We start from the raw sequence: 24,098 nt of genomic DNA on the forward strand, positions 1-24,098 counted from the left end.
CGGAGGCCTGGGCTCGTGCGCTGGGGGCCTCCTGTGGGGACCCGGTGCGCAGGGTGGCCCCCATGTAGGGCGCCCTCCTCTGGGACCACAAGGAAGCTCCACACCACTGTGTTGGAGTCCAGTGCCGCGGGCAGAGAGGACAGCTCCCAGGCCCGACGGTCCCCTTCCTTCCGCTGGGGGGCCTGCAGACCTCGCTCGCACTTCCTTTCCTGTAACGTGTATTTGCGCTTGGAGCTGGCAGCCCTGGTTCTGCACCCGCGGGGGCCTTTCCCAGAAATAGAAAGTGAACAGACTACATGTGGCGGAAGGTGCCGGCACGACTGTGGGCCACATCAGACTCCCGGTCATGGGAAACGGAGGGTACGGGGCTTGCACAGGTGGTGAGAGAACAGAGCGGGCACCAGCGACGGGGTCACGGCTCACGACACCCCAAGACGAGCGTAGGCCTCGTCACCAAGAGCGGAACAGCTTCCCCTGACACGGGATCCTGAGCGTCCCAATGCTCGTCCCCATGAGAAGAACCCACAGACCGTGAGCGCTGGGAGGCGGTGAGGAACAAACACGCTTCACGGAACACTCACGCGCGCACACTTCCCAGCTGTGTTGCCGATAGGGCCCAGAAGCAGCAGCGAGCACACTGTCCTCCGGTCAAAGGGACCGGGGCTCCGGGGAGAAGTCGCCGACCCCGGGACGCGTGAAGATGAGCTGGGGCATCTCGTGCCAGAAAGTAAGGAGATGACGAAACAAGACGGGAGACGTCCAAAGTCCGAGGAAGCAGCTACAGGGCTCCGGCGCCCGGAGCGGCAGCAGTCTGAGTTTCCGCGTGGAAACTAAAGGAACCACGCGGGTCTGTTTTCTGACTCGAAGTGGCGCGTACCCACACGTCCGCACTGAGACAGGTGGCTGACCCGAAAGGAGAGCAGTGACCCGACGGTGCTTCTGGAAGAAATAGAAAAGCCACCCTTAAGTTCACGTGGAATCTCAAGGAAGCTCAAACAGCCAAAACGATCGCGACAAAGAAGACCGAAAGTGGAGGATCCGCACCTCTGGTTTCAGAACTTGTCACAAAGCTGCCACCGTCCCCACCGCGTGGTCTCGGCACGGAACAGACGCACAGGCCCGTGGGGCAGGATGGAGAGCCCGAAACAAGTCCCCGCCGACGCGAGTGCCGACAGGCCGCCAGGCCCGGCCGGCGGGCAGAGGGCAGAGGGCAGTCCGCACGGCGAATGGCGCTGGGAAGACAGGTGTCCGGCTGCACAAAGGAGCGGTCGGGCCCGGACCATACAGCACTTTCGAAAATTAGCCAGAACGTCGGAGACCGAAGCACAAGAGCTAAAACCCAAGGAGGAACACAGGGGAGGAGCTTGGTGACACTGGATTTGGAAATGATTTCTTGGACACGACACCAAGATCACAGGCAACAGAAGTAAAAATAGATTCACTGGGCTTGATCAAGATGAAAACCTGCGCATCAGAGGACGCCACCAGCAGAGTGGGGAAAACAGTTACAAATCCCACGTCTGAGAAAGGCTCAGGCTCCAGAGTATGTGGGGAACACAGAGGACTCCGCAAGCACCGAACAACGGACGACAGACTTGCACAGACATCGCTCCGAAGAAAACACACAAACAGCCAAACTCACGAAAAGGTTGCTCAGCGTCGTGAGTCGTGAGGGAAAAGCGAATCGAAACCACAGCGAGGCGCCACCTCACGCACAGTAGGGTGGCCCGTACCGGAATTTGGAAAAGAAAGAAAGGAACACGTGTTGGGAAGACGAGGAGAAGCTGGAACCCTTGCACACGGCTGGCGGGAACGCGAAATGAGGCCGCCGCCGTGGAAAACGCTGGAGATGCCTCCAAACCCTAAGCACAGAATTATCAGTGGGTCGGCAGCCCCACGTCTGTGCGCCCGGAACAGCCGGAGGCGGGGTCTCGAGGGGACGCGTTCGCTCGGTGTTCCCAGGAGCCAGCAGGTGTGAGCCGCCCAAGTGTCCATCAGCAGACGAGTGGATAAAGAAGATGTATGATCTGTGCACAGTGGGACGTCCCCCAGCCTCGCGGGAGGGAGACACCCGTCACGCGTGGAGGAGCCCCAAGGGCATGATGCCCAGTGACAGAAGCCAGAGGCAAAAGGACAGGCCCGGTGTGACTCCACCCTCGCAAGGTCCCCGGAGCCATCACGTTCACAGCCACAGAGAGAGGACAGTGGTTGCCAGGGACGGGGGAGGGGACGGGGATCCGATGTCTGATGGGGGACAGACCTGCCAGGATGAGACAGTCCTGGGGATGGGGGGGTGAGCACACTGGATGCCACGGAACAGCTCGATGAAAATTTGTTAAAATGGTAAATTTTATGTTATGTTTATTTTGTCACAAAAAAATTTCTAAATAAAAATTTTAAAATTAGTTGAGAAAAAAAGGGGAGCGACGACCATCGGTCCCGGGGACCTGAACTGACACCTGCAGATGTCACCATAGGTGAAGCTCTGAGTGACAGAGAAGACACGGGCAGCATCCCTGGGGAGCCCCCTTCGCCCGCCCCTCAAGCCCAACCCACCACCATCCCACCACCCTGGCCACAGCGGGACCGCGACCCAGGAGCCCCACTGACCTGGGGGACAAGGGTGGCAGCCAGGGCGGCTCGCGGTGCCCACACCGACTCCCCCGACAGCTGTGGGGACGGGGGGATGAGAAGTCCAGCTGTGCCGCCTGTGTCGGAGGTCACCTTCTGCGGTCACAAGTCATGTCCTCTGACATCACAGGTCACGCCTGCTGGGCGGCTATGGACCGGCTGCCCTGTTTCCAGCCCGTTGAGTTCAGAGCCACAGAGGGTGGCTCTCACCTGTGCGAGTGCCTGGCCCAGGCTGACGGGGCCCTGTCCTCAATTCTGTGTTGTCTTCGGGGTGGTGGCCCCTTGCAGGGAGATGCACCCACTGGTGAGCGTGGGTGACCCATGCACCGTGTGCAGACTGTTCTTGAAAGTGGGCTCGGAGACGTGCTCAGCCCAGAAGGCTGCTGGCACCCGCGTCCATTCTTATCCGGACCATGACCCTGTGGTTGGGACGAGGCTCCCCGGGCCTGCCACCACTGAGAGTGGGGCCCGGTCCCGCGGCCCTCGGCGGGCGGCTCCCACGGGGGACGGTCTGCAGGAAGCAGGCAGTTTGAGGGAAGCTGTGGAGTGACGTGTTTTCCCTTCTGTTCCTGCTCGCCCGGGAAGGCGTCTCTGCTGGAACCCGAATGCCGCCAGGTGAGTTTCCCGTGCCCTTGTCTGCATCCTGGGTGGGCTGGATCAGGCCGCCAGTTTCACGTTTCTCTCTGAGAACCACCATGTCTGTTTCAAAACAGGAGCCCCAGACAAACTCGAAGGGTATAAAACAACCATTAGACACACTTCCACATTTGCTGCCCAAACAGAGCGAGTGTGCAACAGGTCAGGCGTTGGGGTGGGGGGTCAACCAGAGGGCATCATGTTCCCTCCGTCCGTCCCTGACCGCACAGCAGCACCTGCACACCCAGTGCGTGACGACTGGCGCCCCAGCACGTGCCGCGAGTGGGGGCTGGGAGCCCGCCTTCCGCGTGGCCACAGCATCTCTGAGGCGGCACACGGAGCGCGGAGGTCCTCTGTTGCCCTTGGCCTGCTGTTAAAACGGGCTTTGCTTTCAGTGCTGAGGTGAATGGCGCTGATCTCGGTTCATCCTGTTATGCCCAGAATTCGTGATCCCCAAAGACCAGGGAGCCGAGTCCGATGCAAAAGCAAAGAGCCTTTATTCGAGCTAGCTCGAGCTCCATCCCCTACCTGCACTGAGGCAGGGGTGAGATGCCGGGGAGAGAGAGCGAATTTCAAAAGCACAAAGGTTTTATAGGGGTCTAGGGGCAGTTGGTGAGGTAATGGCCGTGGCCTCAGCTGATTGGCTGGGGAAGGGTCGGAGTCCTGTTACGCAGGTCGCCGGGCGTGTTTTGATCGGGAAATTTGAACGGGTGAACGGGAGGTCACTCAAGGGGAGGAGGCGTGGTCTGAGGTTTCTGCGATTTTCCCAGAAGGGGGCCATGTCGGGGACATAGTCACTCAAGGTGAAGGACACAGAACAAGATGGAGTCAGCCGGCGTAGGTCCGCTCTTTCAATCCCTCTTTTCTCTCTTTGCCTACAAGTTCTGGGTTTTCCAGCGTCCTTCCGACTGTGGTTTTGTCTCCTCCCCAGCACTGGCCAGCTTTCAGGCCTGTGTAAATCAAAGGCCATGGTGTGTGATGAAAAAAACCCTCACTTGGGTTCGGCCAGGGGAAACGCCTAACCTCGAATGATCCTGGGTGTTTTATTTAGACGCAGCCAGTCCGGCTCAGCCCGTGGTCCAGGACGCCTTCTGCTTCTGCCAAGTGTGGCCATGGTCGTGCTGCCCGGCTCCCATGTTTCTTCTCCATCATCCGTTCTGTGTGAATTTTAATTCACATAGATTTAGTTTAAAATCAGTCAAAATGGTCCTTTCCAAAGAACCAGGCTGTAGTTCAGTAGCGTGAGAGGTGTTACTGACAAACTTCACACCCAACCTTAAAACCTGAGGTTGCCGAGACGCTCACCTGGGACGAGACCGTGTGAACCCCGTTCTGGCAGGTGTGTGACCCATCGGCCCCAGTGCCCACAAACCCGCTCCAGGAGAAGGGGTCTTATCAGCATCTGGACAAGTGTGCAAGGGGGCGACAGGGCTGGACAGGGCCTCATGCAGGGTGGCCTCAGAGGGTGCTCTCCCCATGGCTGTTCTGAGCCACGCAAAAGGGGGGGGGGAGTCCTGGAACACGGGGCCCAGGCCATCCTTCCCCTCTCCGGCAGGGGCCACTGCATCATCAGAAAGCCAAGGTCACAGAGAAGCATGCATGGAGGGCAGAGACACTCAGGTCCCTACACCCAGAAGGCAGAGGAGGAGTCCTCCGCGAACACAGCTCTGCGGGGCCACCTGCATCTGCCGCTGTGTGGAGATTTGTGCCATCTGACGGGACTGCCGTCAACGATGAAATGTTCCAGATCTGCACCATCCATCAGGGCAGCCACCAGCCATGTGTGGCTAACTGAGCCCTTGAGGTGTGGCCCACGTGACCGAGGAATTGACATTTTCGCACCACTTAAATAGAAGAGCTGCCACACACGGCCAGTGGCTCCCACGTCGAGGCGCACTTCAGTCCTGCCCCCATGTACCCTGGGGGCCCGTTCTCCTCCGCACCCTGGCAGCTGGTGACCAGGGCCTCCAGCTGTCAAGTAGGGGAGGAAGATTTGGACCCGGGACCACGTGGTGTCAAATCCCACGCTCTGCTCAAACACAGGCCCAGCCAAACGGTGCATCGGCAGCTTTGGGGCAGCTCGAGATGCCCTCGGCAGGCTTCCTCCCCTGCCCTTGAGGGTCTCCCCTCGAGGTCTAAATCGACCTCCTCCCCATGCGTGACTCCTCCCCTGCCCTCGGCAGCTTGCACTCAGAGGCCGTGGGGGATCTGATTGACCAACCGAGATGTGGCAGGGCCATGTGGTTGTGTTTGCACCACACTCCCCAACACCAGGCACGGCCCCTGCCCCCCAGCTGCCCTGGGCCTAGAGGCTCCTACCATCTGCTGTGGCTGTTGCCACCCCGTTGTTAACATAGCAGCGTGAAGAAGACAGCCACGTGAACCTCCTTTCAGTAAAACCACCAGAGAGAAGGGATTCAAATATTTAAATTAAAATATCACCTGCATTTTTTATTTTACAAAATCATACAGAAATAAATGCTACCAATAAAGCAAAGTCCATAGTTGTAGCTAGATAAGATCAGGGGAAAGCTTGTTTGGGTTTGAGGTGATTAAATGTCCCCAAGTGAAGACCACAGTGTATTTGACTTTCAGATTAAGGTTCTTGTCAGTGTGGCCGCTTCAGGGCCCTGGGGCCACCTTGAAGCTGTTAACAGGAAGTTATTTCCCAGGGAGTCTGAGACCTCCCTGAGCCAACACCTACCTTTCGCTGGTCCCCGGCCCCAGTCTGGTCCCTCACTGTGCCCACCCACAGGAAAAGTCACCCCACAGCCCCAGCTGGAGACCCACGCTCAAGGCCGGCTCCCAGGGACCTGCCTGGCTTCCGGACCCCTCACTGCTCCACGGTCACATCCCTCCTCAGCCCTGGGCTTGGCCAGGTGGGGGCAGTGGGCCAGGCTGTATCTGTCAGCTCCCTCCTTGAAGGGAGGGGCCACATCTGGATTCTGGTCCTTTCCAACATTCCCTGCCCTGAGCGGGCCTGCCCTGCGGCCTTTCCTGCCCCCTCTGTGTAAGAGAAGAACCCAGACTGTCTGCCCTGGAGGACAGAGCCAGGGGGATACTGCCCCTCCGAGCGAGCACCCTTGTGGACCCTCCCAGGAGGATGCGCCTCCTCTCCCTGAAGATGCAAATTCTCCTGGAGGGAGCGGAGACCTCTGTCGCTGGGCTCCCTGGTGGGCAGTGACACGTGACCCAGCGGAACTTCCGCTGGCACCGCGGCCCTCTGGACGGTCCGCAGGCGGCAGCGTCCACACGTCCAGGCCACTGTCCCCACGCAGGGTGGCCGAGGGGCCGCGGCAGGAACTGGGGCCAGTCGCCCCGAGTCTGTGGCAGGGACTCCGTGCTGGGGTCCCCCGGGCAGCGGGGCCGAGGTGCGGGGTCGCATGGGGGTCCTGCAGGGACCTCCCCGGGCCGCAAATGCCCCCCCCCCGCCCCTCCCAGGACCAGGAACGCGGTAGGCATGCGCCAGGCCCCCTCCCAACCGGCCGGAAGTAGTATCTGGAGAACGCTCCAGAAGGACAGACCCTCCGTGGGCCAGGGCAGGTGTCAGGGGTGGAGCCAAGGCCAGGAGGCAGGGCCTGGGTTGCAAAGGGATAGGGCGAGGCCCAAGCTGTGGACCCTGTCCACCAACCCCCTCCTCTGCGGGGATCCTGGGGGCTGCTGGGGGCCTGGCAGTCTGTAATCTTCTTAAGCGGCTCAGTGGAATCCCTGTCTCTCATTGGCTGGGCTGTGGCAGCCCCTCATTGGCTGGGTTATGGCAGTCCCGCCTTGGTTGGGCTCTGGCAGTTTCTCATTGGCTGGGCCATGACTACCTCTCACTGGCTGGGCTGTTGCCAGGACAGGAGGAAACCTTCCTTCCTCCTGCGGGGTGCTGAAGTGTGTCCACCTGCAAGGTCCCTGCTGGGTCTTTACTTCACCGGGCGGTGGGCTGAGAACTCCCTTGCTGGCCTCCCCCCGCTGTTTCAGCGCGGTTTCCCTTCACATTTCCTAGTGTCCTTGCATCAGAGCACAAGGCCTCACAACCCAGCTCGCGGGCACAGATAGTCCTTCTGTGGCTGTTTGACAGCTTTCCTCCCAAGAACTTCCACATGATTCACGTGTGTGTCCCTGCATGCTAACGTGTTTTCCGTGTGTGCATCTTGGGTAGGCCTTGCTGAGCAGTTGCTTTCGAGACAACAGACGGAAAGCCTGTTGTGAGTGGAGCCTGGGCCGCCAGCACCTCCTGCAGAGGGAGGAGGGCGGTCGCCTGGGCTCACGGGCTCTTTCCTCACTAGGAGCTGGAGCAGCAGCTCATGATAGAGAAAAGAAACTACCGGAAGACTCTGAAGTTCTACCAGAAGCTCTTACAGAAAGAGAAGCGAAACAAAGGTAGTGTTGCGTGTCCACATGCCAGAGCACAGAGTTGGACAAAGGGGGCCACCCCCCGGGAGCTCAGGGGACCACTTTGTGCCACCTCTTCCTGCCCCCAGGTTCCGAGGTGAAGACCATGTTGTCCAAACTGAAAGGGCAGCTGGAAGAAATGAAGTGCAAGGTGCAGTTCCTTGGACTGGTCAAGAAGTATCTTCAGGCAAGTCCCCCTGCGTCTCTGCCCCTCCCACCCCTGCCCCTCCCATCCCTGTCCCTCCCCTATCTGCCCCCTCCCATCTCTCCCCCACCTCTGCCCCTCCCACCCCTGCCCTTCCCATCCCTGCCGCCTCCCATCTCTCCCCCCATCTCTGCCCCTCCCATCCCTGCCCTTCCCATCCCTGCCCCCTCCCATCTCTCCCCCCATCTCTGCCCCTCCCATCCCTGCCCCTCCCCTATCTGCCCCCTCCCATCCCTGCCCCTCCCATCTTTCCCCTTCCCTCAAGAGGCCTTCATGCTCTTGTGGATGGATACCCGGGAAATCAGTCCCTGGAAAAAAAAAATCATGAAAACGTGACGCGATTTTTGAGAAGCCACAGCCATGCAGAGTGACTCAGCACCCGTGTCCTGCAAGCCCCCGGTGGCAGCAGGTCAACCAGAGGCAGCTAGCTCCCCACCCCACACACAGGTCATGTACGCCGAGCGGTGGGGCCTGGAGCCCTGCGCCCTGCCGGTGATCGTGAACATCTCGGCGGCCCACTGCGACACGCTGGATTTCAGCCCCCTGGACGAGTCCTCGTCCCTCATCTTCTACAACGTCAGCAAGCACCCGCGCGGCGGCAGGCAGAGGAAGGCCCGCGTCCTGCAGGCCGGCACGCCCCTGGGGCTCATGGCCTACCTCTACTCCAGGTGCAGCCCCCGGCCCCTGGGGGGGTGGGGGGGGACTGTGGGCTCCCCTGGGCCCCCGCGTGCCTTTTGAAAGCAGGAGGGAGATGGAAACAAAGAAACAGGCCCCCGGAAGGCGAATGAGGTGAGCAAAGTCTTTGCCTCATCGGAGATGGGTTGGCGCTTCTTTTAATTTAGAAAATTTTGAATCAGAACTTTAAGCTGCCTCGTGTCAGCGGCCGCTTGCCTCCTTTGCCAGGCTCTTGGCTGGACGTGCACCTGTAGACCTGGGCGTCTGGGTCTCAGCTGTGCCGGGGCAGGTGCCTTGGAAGAGAGACAGGGGATGTGGGATGCACAGTGAACAGCCCAGGGGACTTCTGAATTTAAACACACACGGGAGCCTCAGAGACCTGCCTGGATTCCATCCGCTTTGCCGGGTCAAAACACCCCTTAATTAATCGTGTGGCTCCCCAGGGACCGCCAGTGCGGTTGGTCTCAGCCACTCATTGAACTATTTCTGCAGCTACCGCCTCTCGGCAGAGCCCTGCACTGGTGCCTCAGACACTCTGACTGATCCGCGCACAGGGGCGCGTTCACCCCGCAGCATGGAGGACCAGTCCACTCACACCCAGGCTCGCAGGGATCCCCGGGCCGCCCCCTGGCCCCTCCACCCTTGTGCCCGCCCTGTCCATCGGCACAGCCACGTGTCCCCCTGGTACAGGCCCAGGGCCTCCTGGCAGGTTCCCTTGACCCGATGGCCCGGCCCACGCCACGGGGGCCAGCAGGTCAGGGCTGGGTACAGACTACCTTCCCAGACAATGGTGGAGGCCTCCCCCGGTTCTGGCTTTGGGGGGCCCGTGACACACTTGGGGGCCCCCGGGGCCCTCTTTGAGCTGAAGGCTGTGGTGGTCCCAGAACTGATAGTCAGGTGTCAGCAGGGGACACTGGGGGCTGTCAGGGGACGAGGGAAGTACCCTGAGAGCAGAGGCGTCCTGGGCCTCCCGGGATGGCAGCCTCTTCCCGTGTTCTCCCGAGGTGGGCTGTACCCGACTGTGCTGGGAGACTTCCCCTGGCGGGGGTCCTCCGACCAGCCCTGACCACGCGCCCGATGAGGGCTGGCCGTGCAAATACAGGAGATGTGCACGTGTGCGTGTGTGTGTGGGGTGTGTGTGTGCTTGGGGGGGTGTGCGTGTGTGTGTTGAGGGGTATTACGCGGCGTGCTGTGTATGTGCGTGCACAGCACCTCCAACAAGGGGAGAGCCCTTGCTCAGACCCCGTAGGCACCCCCTTCGTGGGGCAGGCTGGACCTGACCCCGGCCGCAGCAGCCCCATCTCCCAGGAGCCCCAGGGTGACCAGGTGGCTAGGCTCCCTCACCCTCCAGACACCAGGCCTCCACCCCGAAGCCCCTTCCAGGAGCCTTGCCAGGACCCCTGCACCTTTCTTTCTGGGACTCAGTCACTGACCTGCATGGTATCGCCCGCCCTGGGGTTCCCTGGGGCACCCCTGCGAGCAGGGGACGCTCATTCCCTCACCTACCTGGTTTTGCCCTGAAGAAACTGAGAACTTTGGGGCACAACGAGCAGCTCTCCTTTCTAATGTAGTGACTTCCAGTTTGGGGGCGGGGGTCACTGCCTGCGCACACGAGTCCCCCCAAACAGGTTCTAGAAGCGGATAGCGAGGGTGCCTTAAAACTCGATGTTAAAGAAGGTCCTCCCGCCAGAAATGGTTGGGAGTCCCTAACGTTACCAATACCCGCACACACCTTTTACTTCTCCAAGTGCTTCTCCTGGCAAGGGCCGCGCATATCTACGTGCTCACACACGCGGAACGCACACGCCTTCTCGCTCACGCACATTCACATGCTCTCTCTCTCACATCTACCTCAGAACTGCTAACGGGGGCTGTGGGGAGCCGGGCCCTCCCTCCCCGCTTACCTGAAGCACAGGTAAGGCCTCCTGGGAGGAGATGCCTGCCCAGCCCGGGGTGGGGGACAGATGGAGCTAGGAGGCGGGCGGGCGGGGCCGAGCCTTGGCCTTGCCAGTGTTCTGAGCACCTCCTCTCCGCCCCAGCGACGCCTTCCTGGAGGGCTACGTGCAGCAGTTCCTGTACACCTTCCGCTACTTCTGCACCCCCCACGACTTCCTGCACTTCCTGCTGGACCGCATCAACAGCACCCTGTCCAGGTACGGCCCGGCCCACGAGGCGCCACACAGACGCACGGTGGACCCCGTGGCGCCTTGTCAATGGCTGTCAAGGGCAAGGGGGGCCCTGCCGACCCTGGCCAGGATGATGGCTGTGCCCGGGCGGAGAAGGCAGAGCAAGAGGGAGGGTGCGAGGGGAGGAGGAGCCCAGAGAAGGGAGGGAGCAGCAGGAGGGGAGAGTGGCTGGGGCACCCGGGTGGCTCAGTCGGTTAAGTGTCAGACTCCAGCTCGGGTCCCGATCTCGCAGTTCTTGAGTTCGAGCTCTGTGCTCACAGCTCAGAGCCTGGAGCCTGCTTGGGATTCTGCGTCTCTCTGTCTCTCTGCCCCTCGCCCGCTCACGCTGTCTCTCTCTTTCTAAGATAAATAAACATTTAAAAAAAAAAGCTTTTTTTAAAGGAGGGGAGAGTGGCCAGAAGAGACCACCGATGCTAATGGAGGAGGCAGGGAGGGGATGGCCTGGGTGGGGGCAGGGGCAGGTGGCCTGGGTGGGGGCACAGGGGGAGGGGGGTGCTGTCCTGCAGGCCCTCAGCCCTCCTCAGCAGCAGCGCATAGGCAACCCAGGACTGCAGTCAGTGAAGGATGTATGGACTTGTTCTGGCCTGTTCTCTGACCTGGCCTGTCGTCACCACAGGCTCCCTGCGCCTGCCTGGCCCATCAGCCATCACCTCCCTCCTTGGGGCGGGGACTCGCAGGGGAGACCTCCGTACCCCTTACTCCTGCACGTGTGGAGCCAGGCCCCCACTCTGCCTCTCGTGGCGTGCGCTCACACCGTGTGCCAGACCCCTGGCATCTCAGCCCGAGCTGCAGGGGTGACGGGTGCCTCAGGACTGGCGCCAGGCAAGGCTGGCGGACAGGCAGCAGGCCCCTGTCCCGAGTCGCCGAGCCCGAGGCCCAGCTATGCGGCCACGGCCTCTCTCTTCTGTCCCCCGACACAGGCGAGATAGGGCTGAAACACCCCTCGAAGGAGAGCCACGTTCAGACCCCACTCACGCCCCCTTGCTGGGCAGTGCGTGACCCCCAGCAGCAGACAGACCCGGTAAAGCTTAGGTCTCTGCCGTCTGCCTCCAGGGCTCACCAGGACCCCACCTCGACCTTCACCAAGATCTACAAGCGAAGCTTCTGCCTCCTGCAGGCCTGGCTGGAAGACTGCTACACCGTGGACTTCACTCGGAACTCCGGGCTCCTGGGCAGGCTGGAGGACTTCCTCTCTTCCAAGGTGAGCGCGGCCAGAGCCGGCACCGGGGCAGCCCCCGCGTGCCCGTGGGCAGGACTCGGGGTGAGAGCCACCAGCCCTGTCTGGGTGACGAGTGACCACCCTGTGCTTCTGCCCAGATCCTGCCCCTGGACGGCTCTGCAGAGCACCTGCTGGGCCTCCTGGAGGTGGGCACTGACCGGCGGGCCGAGGGCACCTCACGTGGCACAGACCTGGAGGGCCCCAAGGAGGCAGAGGAGGACACCAGGCCTCTCAACGCCCTCTGTAAGAGGCTCTCGGAAGACGGCATCTCCCGGAAGGTGGGGGCCTTTCCCGGACTGGGGGGACGGGGGGTCTCCTGGGGCAGAGGCAGCACAGCCCAGAGAACGCAGTGCACGCACGCATGCACACACACATTCACACACGTGCTTGTGCGCTCACACGTGTGGACACATGTAAAGACACACGCACGGCCCTGTGAGGCTGGCACTTCCTGCCCGTCCTCGCCCTGGACGAGGACAGTGCAGGGGCCCCGGCCAGGTGCTCAGATGACCTCACGTTCCTGATGAGTGGAATAAATCATTGCCAGGAAATGGCCTAGGATGGGGGCTGGGTCTGAAGGGACCTGCCCATAATATATGGGGACAGCGCCACACTTCGGGGGGGGACCTGCTGAAATGACCAGGACAGGTGTCCCAGAGCGGTGGGTGGGAGAGATTGGCTCTGCGGCTCTCTCTCTGAGCAAGGGCCTGGAGCCCTCCTGGTCCTCCCCACCCCCACCCCCTCCCCTCGGGGCTGCTCCTCCCGCCCCTTTAGCACCTTCTGACCTCGCCCTGCAGAGCTTCCCCTGGAGGCTGTCCCGGGGCAACGGGCTGGCGCTGCCCCACCACAAGGAGCGCCAGTACACCATCGCGTCCGCCCTGCCCAAGCCCTGCTTCTTCGAGGACTTCTACGGCCCCTATGCCAAGGCCAATGAGAAGGGGCCCTACTTCCTGACGGAGTACAGCACCCACCAGCTCTTCTCCCAGCTGACGCTGCTGCAGCAGGTGACGGGGCCGGCCAGCCTGGTGCGGGGACGCCACGGGGAGGGATGCGGGGAGCCCTCGCTGGCTCTCTGGAGTTGCTGGGCGGACGTGCGGAGGGCAGTGAACTCGGCGGGGGTGCTGCGCTCTGGAAAGGCCCGGACTCTGCTCCTACTCCCACCCCTCCCCCTGCCCACCGGCGCCCGCGTCCCTGACACTCCCGCCTCGCGAGCGCTAGAGGGCGCCCTGTGGGCCTCCTCCTTCCTGGCGCCCTGAGCCCCGCCCCAGGTGTCCCGCCATCCTGGGCCCCAAGTCACTTGGCGGGTGAAGGTGGTGATGGTGACCCAGTGATCCTACCTGCTGTCACCACGGCTGGGCAAAGAGGCCCCCAGAGATGCTGCCTTGTCCACGAGGGCCCTGGGAAAGGTGCCCTGAACATCTGCGTCCTTGTCTCCGACAGGAATTGTTTCAAAAGTGCCATCCCGTCCACTTCTTAAACTCCCGGGCCCTGGGCGTCATGGACAAAAGCGTGGCCATCCCCAAGTGAGTGTGCACCTGCGGGGCGTCACCCCAGAGCTCTGGGACAGACAGATGGCTGGTGGCAGGGGCTTGGGGGCTTCCCCTGAGTGTCTCGTGGACACTCTTGGCCAAAGGGAGACGCCGATGTCACAAACGTCCTCGGAGCCAGACGCTCCCCGCTCCGCAGAGCCCATCCTGCTGGCCCCACCCGGGTCCGGAGAGCCCCCTGCGGCCCCGGGGGCCCGGGCAGGGCCGCGGCCGCACGTCCTCGCCGGGATGCACATGCCTGTCTCTTCCAGGGCCAGCTCCTCCGAGCCTCCGACCGCCAAGACGTGCAGCTTGTTTCTGCCCAACTACGTCCAGGACAAGTACCTGCTGCAGCTTCTGAGAAGTGCGGACGACGTCAGCACCTGGGTGGCCGCTGAAATCGTGACCAGCCACACCTCCAAGGTGGGTGCCCGTCTCACAGGAGGGCCAGGGTGTAGACGCAAGGGCGCGGCGCCTCGCGGGGGGCCCCAGTCATCCGTTCTCCGCGCACGTTCTCAGACTCCGCCCGAGCAAGGGTGAGAGCCGTGTCACAGCCTCTGTCGACAGCATCAGGCACACCACCCGGCTCGCCCGCCGGGCACCGTCTGTCACACCCCGACCCTAACACCGCAAACGCGCACCGGCTCTGAGCGCTGTGGCGGCCCCTCGTCCGTGCAACTTCCACGTGTGTGCCTGTGCACACCTACAGTGTCACACGTGCACGTGCAGTCTTACACAAATGCACTCCCTCACACACATACCCCCTCACACACTCACAGCCACGTGCTCATTCCCTCACACACACCCACACACTCACACTCCCTCTCACACCCACTCCCTCTCACACTCACATACGCAGCCACAGGGCTGGGAACTGTGACTCCCGGCCTTCCCGCTAACCTGAACTTTTCGAGGGTGGGGACCAGCTTGGTTCCTGTCACAGCCCTGCAGCCAGTACAGTGCGTGTTCTCAGCAGGTTCGTGGGATAAACAAAACGGGTCAGTGGTCCAGTCAAGGTGAAGGTCTTGCCGTCCTAGGGCCCCTTCTACGCCCCGCCAGCCTTCCCCCTGACGGCCAGTCTCTCAGCCTGAACTAACCCACCTGCTTCCGGCAGTGCACCAGGCTGGCCAGGAGGGACAGTCACCTGCCTCAGAGCTGGCGCCTCCCTCCGGGTTCCCACTCACTCACGAGGGGCTGGGGGAGGACGGAGTCCCCGGGCCCCGGTGCATCCCGAAGGCCTCCGCTTTCCTGCCACCTGAGGCCAGCCCTGGCACGGGGCATCGCCGAGTCCTGCCCACTTGAACTGCCACACTGGCATGCTGAGGAATGAGGTTGGGACCACAAGGGCTCCTCCCGTGGGCGGATTCCCACCACTTCGCAGGCGGCGGCAACCTGAGGGCAAACTCTGGCCCAAACATAGGGCTCCTCCTGCGAGATCCCCATCACCGCTGCCCCCGGGCTGAGCATGACAGGGGAGCTCAGGGGTGGGGGACGCCATCGTTCTGCCCCCGGAGCCGCCCCTGAGCCCACAGGGGCCACCACCCCCCCATCACATGGCAAAGCACAGAAAGGTCTATTCCAGCACCTGTCTGCAATTTCTTTTCTTTTTTTAATATTTCTCTGCGTCCCCCTGACCCCAAGACCCATTAGCAAGTGCAGAGTTCTCTACATTTTCCCCCGTCGGGGAGAATTTTCGCACTTCAGAGATTTATTAGCCCTCACTTCTCCAAGATGTGGGAACAGGGAGCCTGGGCTTACCCGGTCTGTTCTAATCCACGACGTTACAAATATCCTGACATCGGAACGTAGCTTCCCTAAACCAGGACTTCAAACAGGGGCCTGTGTGGTTAGTCCTCACGAGGACTTCCAAGGACCGGTCCAAGGACAATCCACAGCCACTCCACGGCCCTCCCGGGATCATCCCTATGTGAGTCCCCAAAAAGAGGGACGAAGGCCCCCTCCCGGCCTGAGAGGGAAGGTGAGCTCGGTGTCCCGAGTCTGCGGGTGCCTGCCCAGCAGGCCCACACGGGGCGGCACGACACCTCTGCGGGCCCGGCGGTCAGCACGATGGAGCGGATCTCTGGGCGCACACCCGGGCACCCAGCCTGGAAGGACAGTAGGGATCATGGTGTCACGGGGGCAGAACGCCTCCTGTTGTCGCAAACGGGCCCTGTGTCCCCACGAGCAAAAGACAGAATCATCCACACGGGCAGTACTCAGCCGCATGCAGGAACCACCGGGGACAAGAGCCTGTGCGGCTCATCGGGGGACGTGTTTCCAAGGAAACTGCACGCGAACCTTCGACAAAAGTGTTTGTCACGTTCCGACGTATGCGTTGTTTCACGTGTTGTGTGTTATTTACCGTAATGTCAGAACAATCCAGAAGACTGGCTTCTCCATTTGTCAACTGTGGTCACAGAAAACTGTCAACATTCAAATTCTGAGGCAGAGAATGCAGCGGGGCCCTGGGGACAGCATGCATCCCACGCACGTGACGCGCTGGGGAAAACGGGATGGAAGTACGAGGTGAAGAACAAGAAATGGTGTGGAGTTTGTCACCTTCAAGAAAAACTTGTTGACTTTTTTTAGGTGAATAATGGTGGGTTTGAAGGCAAAACCGCATTTCGACTTCTTCAGGTAATTTTCCAAGTGACAGAATACAACAGCCAAGAGAAAGAAGCAGCCCAAAGGTCCATCCACGGACAAGTGGGTAGACAAAATGTGGCCTATCCACACTAGGGAATAAAGTCGGGGTGCCTGGGTGGCTCAGTCGGTTAAGTGTCCAACTTCAGCTCAGGTCATGATCTTGTGGTTCACAAGTTCGAGCCCCGCGTCGGGCTCTGTGCTGCCAGCTCGGAGCCCGGAGCCTGCTTCGGATTCTGTGTCTCCCTCTCTCTCTGACCCTCCCCCCATTCATGCTCTGTCTCTCTCTGTCTCAAAAATAAATAAACATTAAAAAAAAAAAAAAAAAGGAATAAAGTCATGATACAGGCTCTGGCGTGGCTGAGCCTGGAGCACGTCATGCTCAGGGAACAAGCCAGTTCCAGAAAGACAAATGCTGTGATTCCACTCTAGGAGATCTCTGGGGGTGTTCCAGCCACACAGACAGCAGGTAGAAAGGTGGGGGCAGGAGATGGGGGTAGCTGTTTGACAGTTGTGGCCTCAGTTTTACCAGAAGAAAGCTCTAGAGATCTGTGACACAACCCAGTGTCACTAACGCTGCGGAGCTCTATTAAGAGTGCTTACAAGAGTAAATTTTCTACTGCATATTTTTTACCACATTTTTTTAAAAACAAAAATGTGATGGAACAGTTTTATCTGAAAGTGCTGGAAATTACATATTTCACATCTATTTAAATACTTATTTTTGAGAGAGAGAACACGCAAGCAGGGAAGGGGCAGAGAGAGAATCCCAAGCAGACTCCGTGTTGTCAGAGCAGAGTCTGGCACCGAGCTCAATCCCACAAATCTGAGCCGAAGTCAAGAGTTGGACACAACTGACGGAACCACCCAGGCACCCCTATTTTGCATCTGTTTAAATATATGAAGAAAAAAGTGGGATGTCAACTTAAAAAGTATGAGCGAGTAAATGTTTTCCAAGACTCTTTAAGAAGCACTCAGGCCAGACAGCTGGGAGGCCACCGTGGTGGATGAGCTCCAGGGGCCCATCTGTGTGACCTTCGATGGCATCAGAATCACCGCAGACAAGGTCAAGTCCAGTGGAAAGGCATGTGGTTGGGACCCACAGGCAGGCAACTGTTCCCGCCTGAAGGAAGGCCCTGGCCCTGGTGACAGTTTATAAGGTGAGGCAGTTCTGAAATGAGGGGTCAGCTGAATTCTCTAGAATCTTCTAGAAGCCTCTGGAATTGTGTGAAATCCAAGTGCTATCTGTGGGTCCATGAACCCAGGACCTCAGGCCTCTGAAATGGCACATGCTGTTAGGAAAGAGAATCCCACCGGGTGTTCCTATCAACTCTGGTGAATTTGCCAAATCTGCTGACTGGCCACCCGCAGAGGAGCAGTGGGGCCCGTGGACCCACCACCCCTGGTCAGGCGCTGAAGCCCTTCCTGCAGTGGAGTCGCGCCAGGCAGATGAGAAGCTGCTCTTGGCCACGAGATGCATCGGCTCCGGGGTGCCCTTCCGGGTCCTAAAGCTGTGCCCCCTGCCCCGTGTGTCTCACTCCTAGAGCAGAGGTTTGTCCTGGGAGAGATTTTGCTTTGGAGAAGGGAGGCTGACTTCTTTTCACATCTTCGTGCCTACTGGGTGCTTGCCTTTTCGTTTTGTGTTTCCGAGTCATGAGCGTCCTCCTGCCCCTCACAGCCATCCTCTGAGACCGGAGCCCACCTGCCTCCTCCCCACATGGGTGGTGGACCTCCTGTCCTGGGTGCCCTGGTGCTGGGTTACTCTAACGGGTCCTCAGATATAGCTATCTACCGGCTCGTCTTAACCCGGAACACACCGAACGTGTCATTTTCTGGTTTCAGTTGCAGGTGAATTTACTGTCCAAATTTTTGCTGATCGCGAAGTCTTGCTACGAGCAAAGGAACTTTGCGACAGCCATGCAGATCCTGGGCGGCCTGGAGCACCTCGCAGTGAGGCAGTCCCCCGTGAGTCACCTCCGGGGGGTGCTGGCCAGGGGCGGGCGTGTGGGCACCGGCACGGCCACGGGGGTTCACTGTGCTTTTCTTTTAGGCCTGGAGAATTCTACCCGCAAAGATAGCAGAGGTCATGGAAGAGCTGAAAGCCGTGGAGGTACTGGTGCTGTGCCTGAGCTTCTGGCAGCTTCTGTCCACCTGGGGCTTCCCCTAAGGACGCACCGTGTGCACCTCCGCGGGGCTCACCGGGCAGAGTCTGCATCGTGGCCCCCAGGCCACACGGCCCCCTCAGAGTCGTGCGTGGAGCAGCCCGGCTAGCCTGGTCTTGCACGCCTCCCCGTGAGGCCTCTGCCACTCAGCTGGGCAGAGACCGAGGGGCCAGTGCCCAGGGTACAGGTGCCCAGAGGACCAGACCGAGCTGAGCTGGCCCTCTGGCCTCGGTGCTTCTCCCCAAGTACAGAGGCACTTGCTCATGAGATCAGAAACGAGGAAGCGCTGGAACGGTGGGCATTTCCCCAGGTGCGGCAGCAGGAGCAGAGGCCCCGCGGCCCCCACCCCGGGCCCGGCCCCCTGCAGGGCGGGAGGGCTGCTGCGTGTCCTTGGTTGACACCGGAAACAGGTCCCTGAAGCCGGCCGGCCTGGGTCTTATTGTCACTTGGGCAGCTGGGTCACCTGGCTGTTTTCTGGAGCCCGGCAGAGAGTAGGTTAGGAAACGATAGCGGGACGCGTGCGGCTTTCTGCTGGATGTCCGGGTCCCCCGTGTCTGCCAGTCTCAGACATCCGCACCGCCGACCCCCGTCCAGTCATCCCAGGCACGCTTTGGATTGGATGTAAATCAGTGCTGTGCAGCCCCATGCAGGGGATTGGCTGAGCTGAGGGCCCTGGACTGACTCTCACCTGTCTCCCCCTGCCCACGCCCCCGGCTGGGCCCCCAGGTCTTCCTGAAGAGCGACAGCCTGTGTCTTATGGAAGGACGGCGCTTCCGGGCCCAGCCCACTCTGCCCTCGGCGCGCCTCCTGGCCATGCACGTCCAGCAGCTGGAGACGGGGGGCTTCACCATGACTAACGGGGCCCACAGATGGAGCAAGCTCAGGTGAGGGCCTTGCTCCCCACGGCCCCATGGGCCCCTTGCCCTAGAGCTGTCTACACAGCCCGCTCCTGCGGGGCCGTGGTTCCCCTGCCCGACACCCCTGGGCGCTCGGCATGCCTGGGGGGTACAGACCGGGGGCCGCTTGTGAAAGCCACCGCGGCAGTCCCAGCCAAAGCGGGCCATTGCTCATTTCTGCCCCGGAGGATGCGAGCGTGCCCGGAGAAGCCGGGCCTCCAGCCCACCTCTCCTGGGAGCTCCGGGCCTCCTCCGAGACGCCCCCGCGTGTCTCAGGACCGGGCCAGCCCTTCTCCAGTGGGCCTGCACCCACCCCCCCCACACAACCCACCCCCCAGCCTCACACCCACCCTGCTCTCCTCCCATCTCTTCTCCACACCAGCCACGTGCACAGTCAGGTGGAAGCTGGTCAGACCACAGTCCAGCTGCACTCAGGGTGGAGGGCGGGCCTCAGCAGGCACGGCCCAGGGGCCTTGGAGCCCAGCGGTTCCAACCTGCTATGTGCAAGGCCTCCTTTCGGTCACCAACTTAAAAAGTGCTTAAGAGACACCACAGTGCACGTTAATCCATGTCAGCAGAATGGCAGGCCACGATCCAGAAGGCACAGGGGATGAGACCTAATGAGGCCTCTTCTTAACTCTATTGCACGTCTGGATCCAAGAGCCTGGTCCCCTACGCTGGACCATCTCCGTCCACAGTCGCGACGGGAAGACGTGCCTGGAGCCCACGGCTTCCCCCTTTCCTGGACGACCCCCACCCCCACCTCCGGGGCTGTGTGGCCTCTGTTTAACTTGCAGCTCTGAGGGGAGGCAAGCCCCGCTCCACAGTGTCAGCCAAGCCCCGGGGTGTAAATGCCCCCACGGTGGTGGCTCTTGAGCTGTCAGGTGATGTCCCTGAACACAGAGCTGAGGGGAGCATGTGCCCAGTGGCCCCTGCATCTCCCTACCTCACGTTTCTCCTCTGCGGGCCCTCGATGGCTGACACTGGGGTCTATTCACGTCGGAACCCTCAGCACTGACCAGACCCGACACAGACGTTCAGTAAATGTTTGTGGGACGAAAAGTGGACGGATGGGCAGAGGGATGGATGGGAGTGTGGGTAGACAAACAGGCCTGAGTAACGAAACGAGGTTTGGCCGTCAGAATCAATACGGAAACTCACCCAGAGCTGATACCAGAAGAGGTTTGGGTTAGACGTTTCCGGTGACACGCCGGGAACTCCCAAGCCGCGGCCTCGTGCGAACTAACGGTTCGCTTCTCCCCGACACAGGAACATAGCCAAGGTGGTGAGTCAGGTCCACGCGTTCCAGGAGAACCCCTACACGTTTGCCCCCGACCACAAGCTGCAGTCCTACCTCAAGCAAAGAATCGCCCGCTTCAGCGGGGCCGACATCTCCACATTGGCGGCCGACAACAGGGCCTCCTTCCACCAGATCACCAGCGAGAAGCACTCCCGCAAGATCCAGGACAAGTTACGGAGAATGAAAGCCACGTTCCAGTAACGGGACGGTGGATGTGATGAGAATGCCAAATCGAGGACAGGACTGGGGCAGAAAAGAGCCGCCCGCTTGCCGTCCAGGCCCAGGAAGTCCGTGCAGCCCAGCGTCTGCTGCCCCGGACGGGGGACCCCCAGTGCAGGAGCCAGGGCCCAGCCGAGGCGTCGGGGTGCATGCCCGGGGGGCTCTGGGGGGTGGAGGCTCGAGGGCCTTGCCGAGAGGGAGAGGATGGGGGCTCTGGTGGAGGTTGGGGTATTGCTGCTAGTTTAAAACTATATTTTAAAATTAACACAAAAATAGAATAAGTTAACTCCCCAGGAGCCACATACCCATTTATACTTCTTAGAGATAAACCGCTCCCTGCCAACTCTCCAGGGATCCCGCCCCCCCAAAACCCCACAGCCACCCACCCTGACTCAGAGCATTGTTTTCTTGAGTCCAGCTTATGTCTGCCCAGCAACCAAGGACCAAACTGACCTCTGACCCCCATGCCAACCATAGGCTCCAGGGGCGTCCGAAACCTTCCCCTGGGGCCCTGAGGCTTCCTTCCCAGTGGCCCAAGCCCCAGCCTGGGCCCACACTCCTACCCTCAGGCCTCCTCCCACCCCACAAAACCCCCCTCCCCACCCCCAGACCTCCCCCATACCTCACACCTACCCCTGTCTCCCAACCTCCCGCTCCCCACCCCAGGCCTACTAACCCGCAAATACCCCCTCCCCAACCCCAGACCATCCCTCAAACTCCTCCTCCTCCTCACCCCCAGACCTCCCCCCACACGCAACATCCCCCTCCCTTCCACCCAGACCTCCCCCAGATCTCCTCCCACATCCCAGACTTCCCCCCCCACACCTCACACCTATACCCATCTTCCACCCAGACCTCCCTCTCCCCACCCCCTGACCTCCCAAATTCTCCCTCCCCACCCCCAGACCTCCCCCCACACCCAAATTCCCCTTCCTACCCCCAGACCTCCCCCACACCCCCCTTCCCCTGACCCCCTCCTTCCAGACCTCCCCTTTAGGGGCCCAGCTCAGCTCACCCCCATTCCTGCCAAGTGGGGGTGCCTGAGTTTTGCAGCCCTTGCCCCAGCAGGCAGCCCCGCCTCTGGTTGCTGGTGAGGGAGCACCTCACGGCTCCACACCGGCAGCCCCCCAAGTGCCCGCGGCCTCTGCCCAACCCCCACCCCTTAGGACAGTTCCTGGTGAGGCCCTCGAGGCTCTGCTTCCTGGCAAAGCACACAGGATACAAACAGCGGCTCCAAAGCCGACTCAAGGCCTCAGGGGCCCTGAGAGCCTCCCCCAGCCCCGTCTGGGGGCCTCAGGCCTGTGGCCCAGGTCCATCTGCCGCCAGCAGCCAGCATGCGCTGCACACGCCTACGCCCGGGCTCTCACAGCTTGCCTTCGCTAGCGCTCCGTCAGAACCGTGGGGGAGGTGACGTCAGAACGCGGAGGAGGTGACGTCAGAACCGCGGGGGAGGTGACGTTCGCCGCCTGGATGCAACCAAGCTCTTCCCCGAGGCTTGGATTCCAAACAGCTGGTGTTGAGCATTTGCTCAGCGGCCAGAAGACCCCCTCGGCCAGGTGTACAGGGACCAGGAAGGTGTGGTCACGGCCCCCACACGGGGAGATCAGGCTCCCCGGCACCGTCCCAGGCGCCACCGATCTTAGGTTGCACATCGTTGCAAGACCCAAGGCTGTTCTCTAGAGTCTCAGAATTGGAGATTCTTTAGAACAACCAGCTGTTAGTATTTCTGGGAAAACAGTTACTTGTGATAAAATACGGAGTTTGTAATGTCAAGATGTGTTTCCCACACAAATTCATTTGCGACACATAGGTCCTGCTTAAACGGAATATAAGAGGAACTCGGCACTCCCCGCCACGCAAGTTCGGGTTTTTTTCTGGCTTTTATATGAGGATTATGTTCTACCAAACAACACTTACACTTACATTTTCAGATTTTGAATTTAACAAAGGTGGTGTCACAGAGCCTGAAACTGCGGGTCTGGCGCAAATAAACATTCCAACCGTAACAGTTTATTCACGGGGAAGTGACTGGGCTTTCAGCTTAAGCGCGATCGTCTGCATGTCGCCCAAATGTCACTGGTACAGATTTCTAAATAAAGTCATTTCTACCAAGATGGCTTCCGTACGGCTTGTCTCCAGACTGACACTCGCACCGGGAGTCACGTGGGCTCCTCCGTGGCCGGACGAAGACAACTTCAGGGGTGTTCGCGAAGGCACCAGGGGGCGAGAAGTACCGGCCACAGCCAGTATGTCCTTGGGTGGCACGGAGAAGGGCCAGGTCTGCCAACTCGTTTAATTCCAGCCCCACCACAGCGGAACCCCAGAACTGCTGGGCCCATGAGCGCGCGGTCTCTCCGTTGCCATAGGAAGCGTTTGCCTGCAAACCACTCAAACAAAGCTCGTTCTGCCACGGACTGGGCGTCCCCAGCCGGTTCCCACCCGAAGGCTGCCGGCCTCACCCTGAGCCTGAGGGCAGGACGGCCGGGTCCTCCCTCACCAGGGCAAGACAGGGATGTTCCTTGAGGCTTGCTTGCCACCGGGAAGGGTCCTGCCAGACACCGCGAAAGGAGGGTCAGGAGACCAGGGGTTCGAAGAATTTGGGGACATACACGGTTGTTTTCTGCGGAAAAGCCACCCGGGGAGTCCCTGTAATAAAGGGTAAAGTCCCCCGCCTGGCAAGAGCGTCCTGTTAGAGTCACGTTACCGCGCACGGTGGCTGCACGGGTGGGTCCCAGTGTCCCAGTCGCGGGTGGGTGGGTGGTTTGGGTCCTCACCCACCTTAAAATCACTAAACCCTGGTCTCTCTTCCCCCCTGAGGCAGGAGGACCGGGATCTCCTTCCACTGCACTGGGTCTAATCAAATCAACAGGTTTTCCTTTAGGACAATTGACAACCAGTGACCCCTTAGGCCCCCAAGCTAGCCATGCTTCCCAGGTCCCCACCCTGGGCAGTCCACTCCTATGCCGATGAAGGCTGGCCCGGTGTATCCGTGCTCTGGGGAAAGGCCCCACCACGGGCAACGTTTCAGTACCCCGAGACCACCATGCTGGAGCAGGCCCAAGGCGGCAGTCCTGAGCGGACGGAGCGGAGACGGGAGAGACGGCCGGCCGGCCCCGGAGCCGCCCGGGCACCAGCACATGCCGCTTAGAGGCCTGTGGGGCCCCAAACAGCCAGGCCAGGGCCCCGGAAACGGTGCCACACCCGCCCGCCCCAGTCCCAAGGGAACGCCCAGCAGCCCGCCCGAACCCTCGTCCCAGCTCTGACCACGGAATCGGCGGCATAACCAAACAGGGCCAGCGCCGGCCAGTGCTCAGCGTCACTGGTTATGCCGTGGCGCACGACGCAGCTCCTCGTTGCGTGCTGAGGGGCAGACGGCTCCCCACGCCGAGGCGGTCGTCTGCTCTGTGAAAGAGGACCCCG

General features: G+C 60.8%; 1 protein-coding gene and 1 long non-coding RNA gene across 2 annotated transcripts in view; one reads left to right on the forward strand and one right to left on the reverse strand.

Annotated features, from left to right (window-relative positions):
- Positions 1–20,969, forward strand: part of KNDC1 (kinase non-catalytic C-lobe domain containing 1) — a 63,164-nt gene extending 42,195 nt beyond the window's left edge. Inside the window, exons 18-31 of the mRNA XM_042960900.1 lie at positions 3,217–3,246; positions 7,542–7,635; positions 7,737–7,834; positions 8,300–8,520; positions 10,567–10,680; positions 11,767–11,914; positions 12,031–12,210; positions 12,730–12,936; positions 13,373–13,455; positions 13,731–13,881; positions 17,944–18,066; positions 18,152–18,211; positions 18,990–19,147; positions 20,429–20,969. Coding sequence (XP_042816834.1) covers positions 3,217–3,246; positions 7,542–7,635; positions 7,737–7,834; positions 8,300–8,520; positions 10,567–10,680; positions 11,767–11,914; positions 12,031–12,210; positions 12,730–12,936; positions 13,373–13,455; positions 13,731–13,881; positions 17,944–18,066; positions 18,152–18,211; positions 18,990–19,147; positions 20,429–20,660 — 1,899 coding nt within the window. The 3' untranslated portion in view covers positions 20,661–20,969. The remainder of the gene's footprint in view (positions 1–3,216; positions 3,247–7,541; positions 7,636–7,736; positions 7,835–8,299; positions 8,521–10,566; positions 10,681–11,766; positions 11,915–12,030; positions 12,211–12,729; positions 12,937–13,372; positions 13,456–13,730; positions 13,882–17,943; positions 18,067–18,151; positions 18,212–18,989; positions 19,148–20,428) is intronic.
- On the reverse strand, positions 8,746–10,618 carry LOC122231973. Its single transcript, XR_006209291.1, has 3 exons — positions 10,432–10,618; positions 10,034–10,158; positions 8,746–8,820 (listed from the first exon to the last, which is right to left on the reverse strand). It is a non-coding gene; the product is annotated as an uncharacterized LOC122231973 (long non-coding RNA).
- Positions 20,970–24,098: the final 3,129 nt, after the last annotated feature.

The sequence above is a fragment of the Panthera tigris genome, chromosome D2 (genome assembly GCF_018350195.1).
Source record: "Panthera tigris isolate Pti1 chromosome D2, P.tigris_Pti1_mat1.1, whole genome shotgun sequence".
NCBI classification, from domain to species: Eukaryota; Metazoa; Chordata; class Mammalia; order Carnivora; family Felidae; genus Panthera; species Panthera tigris.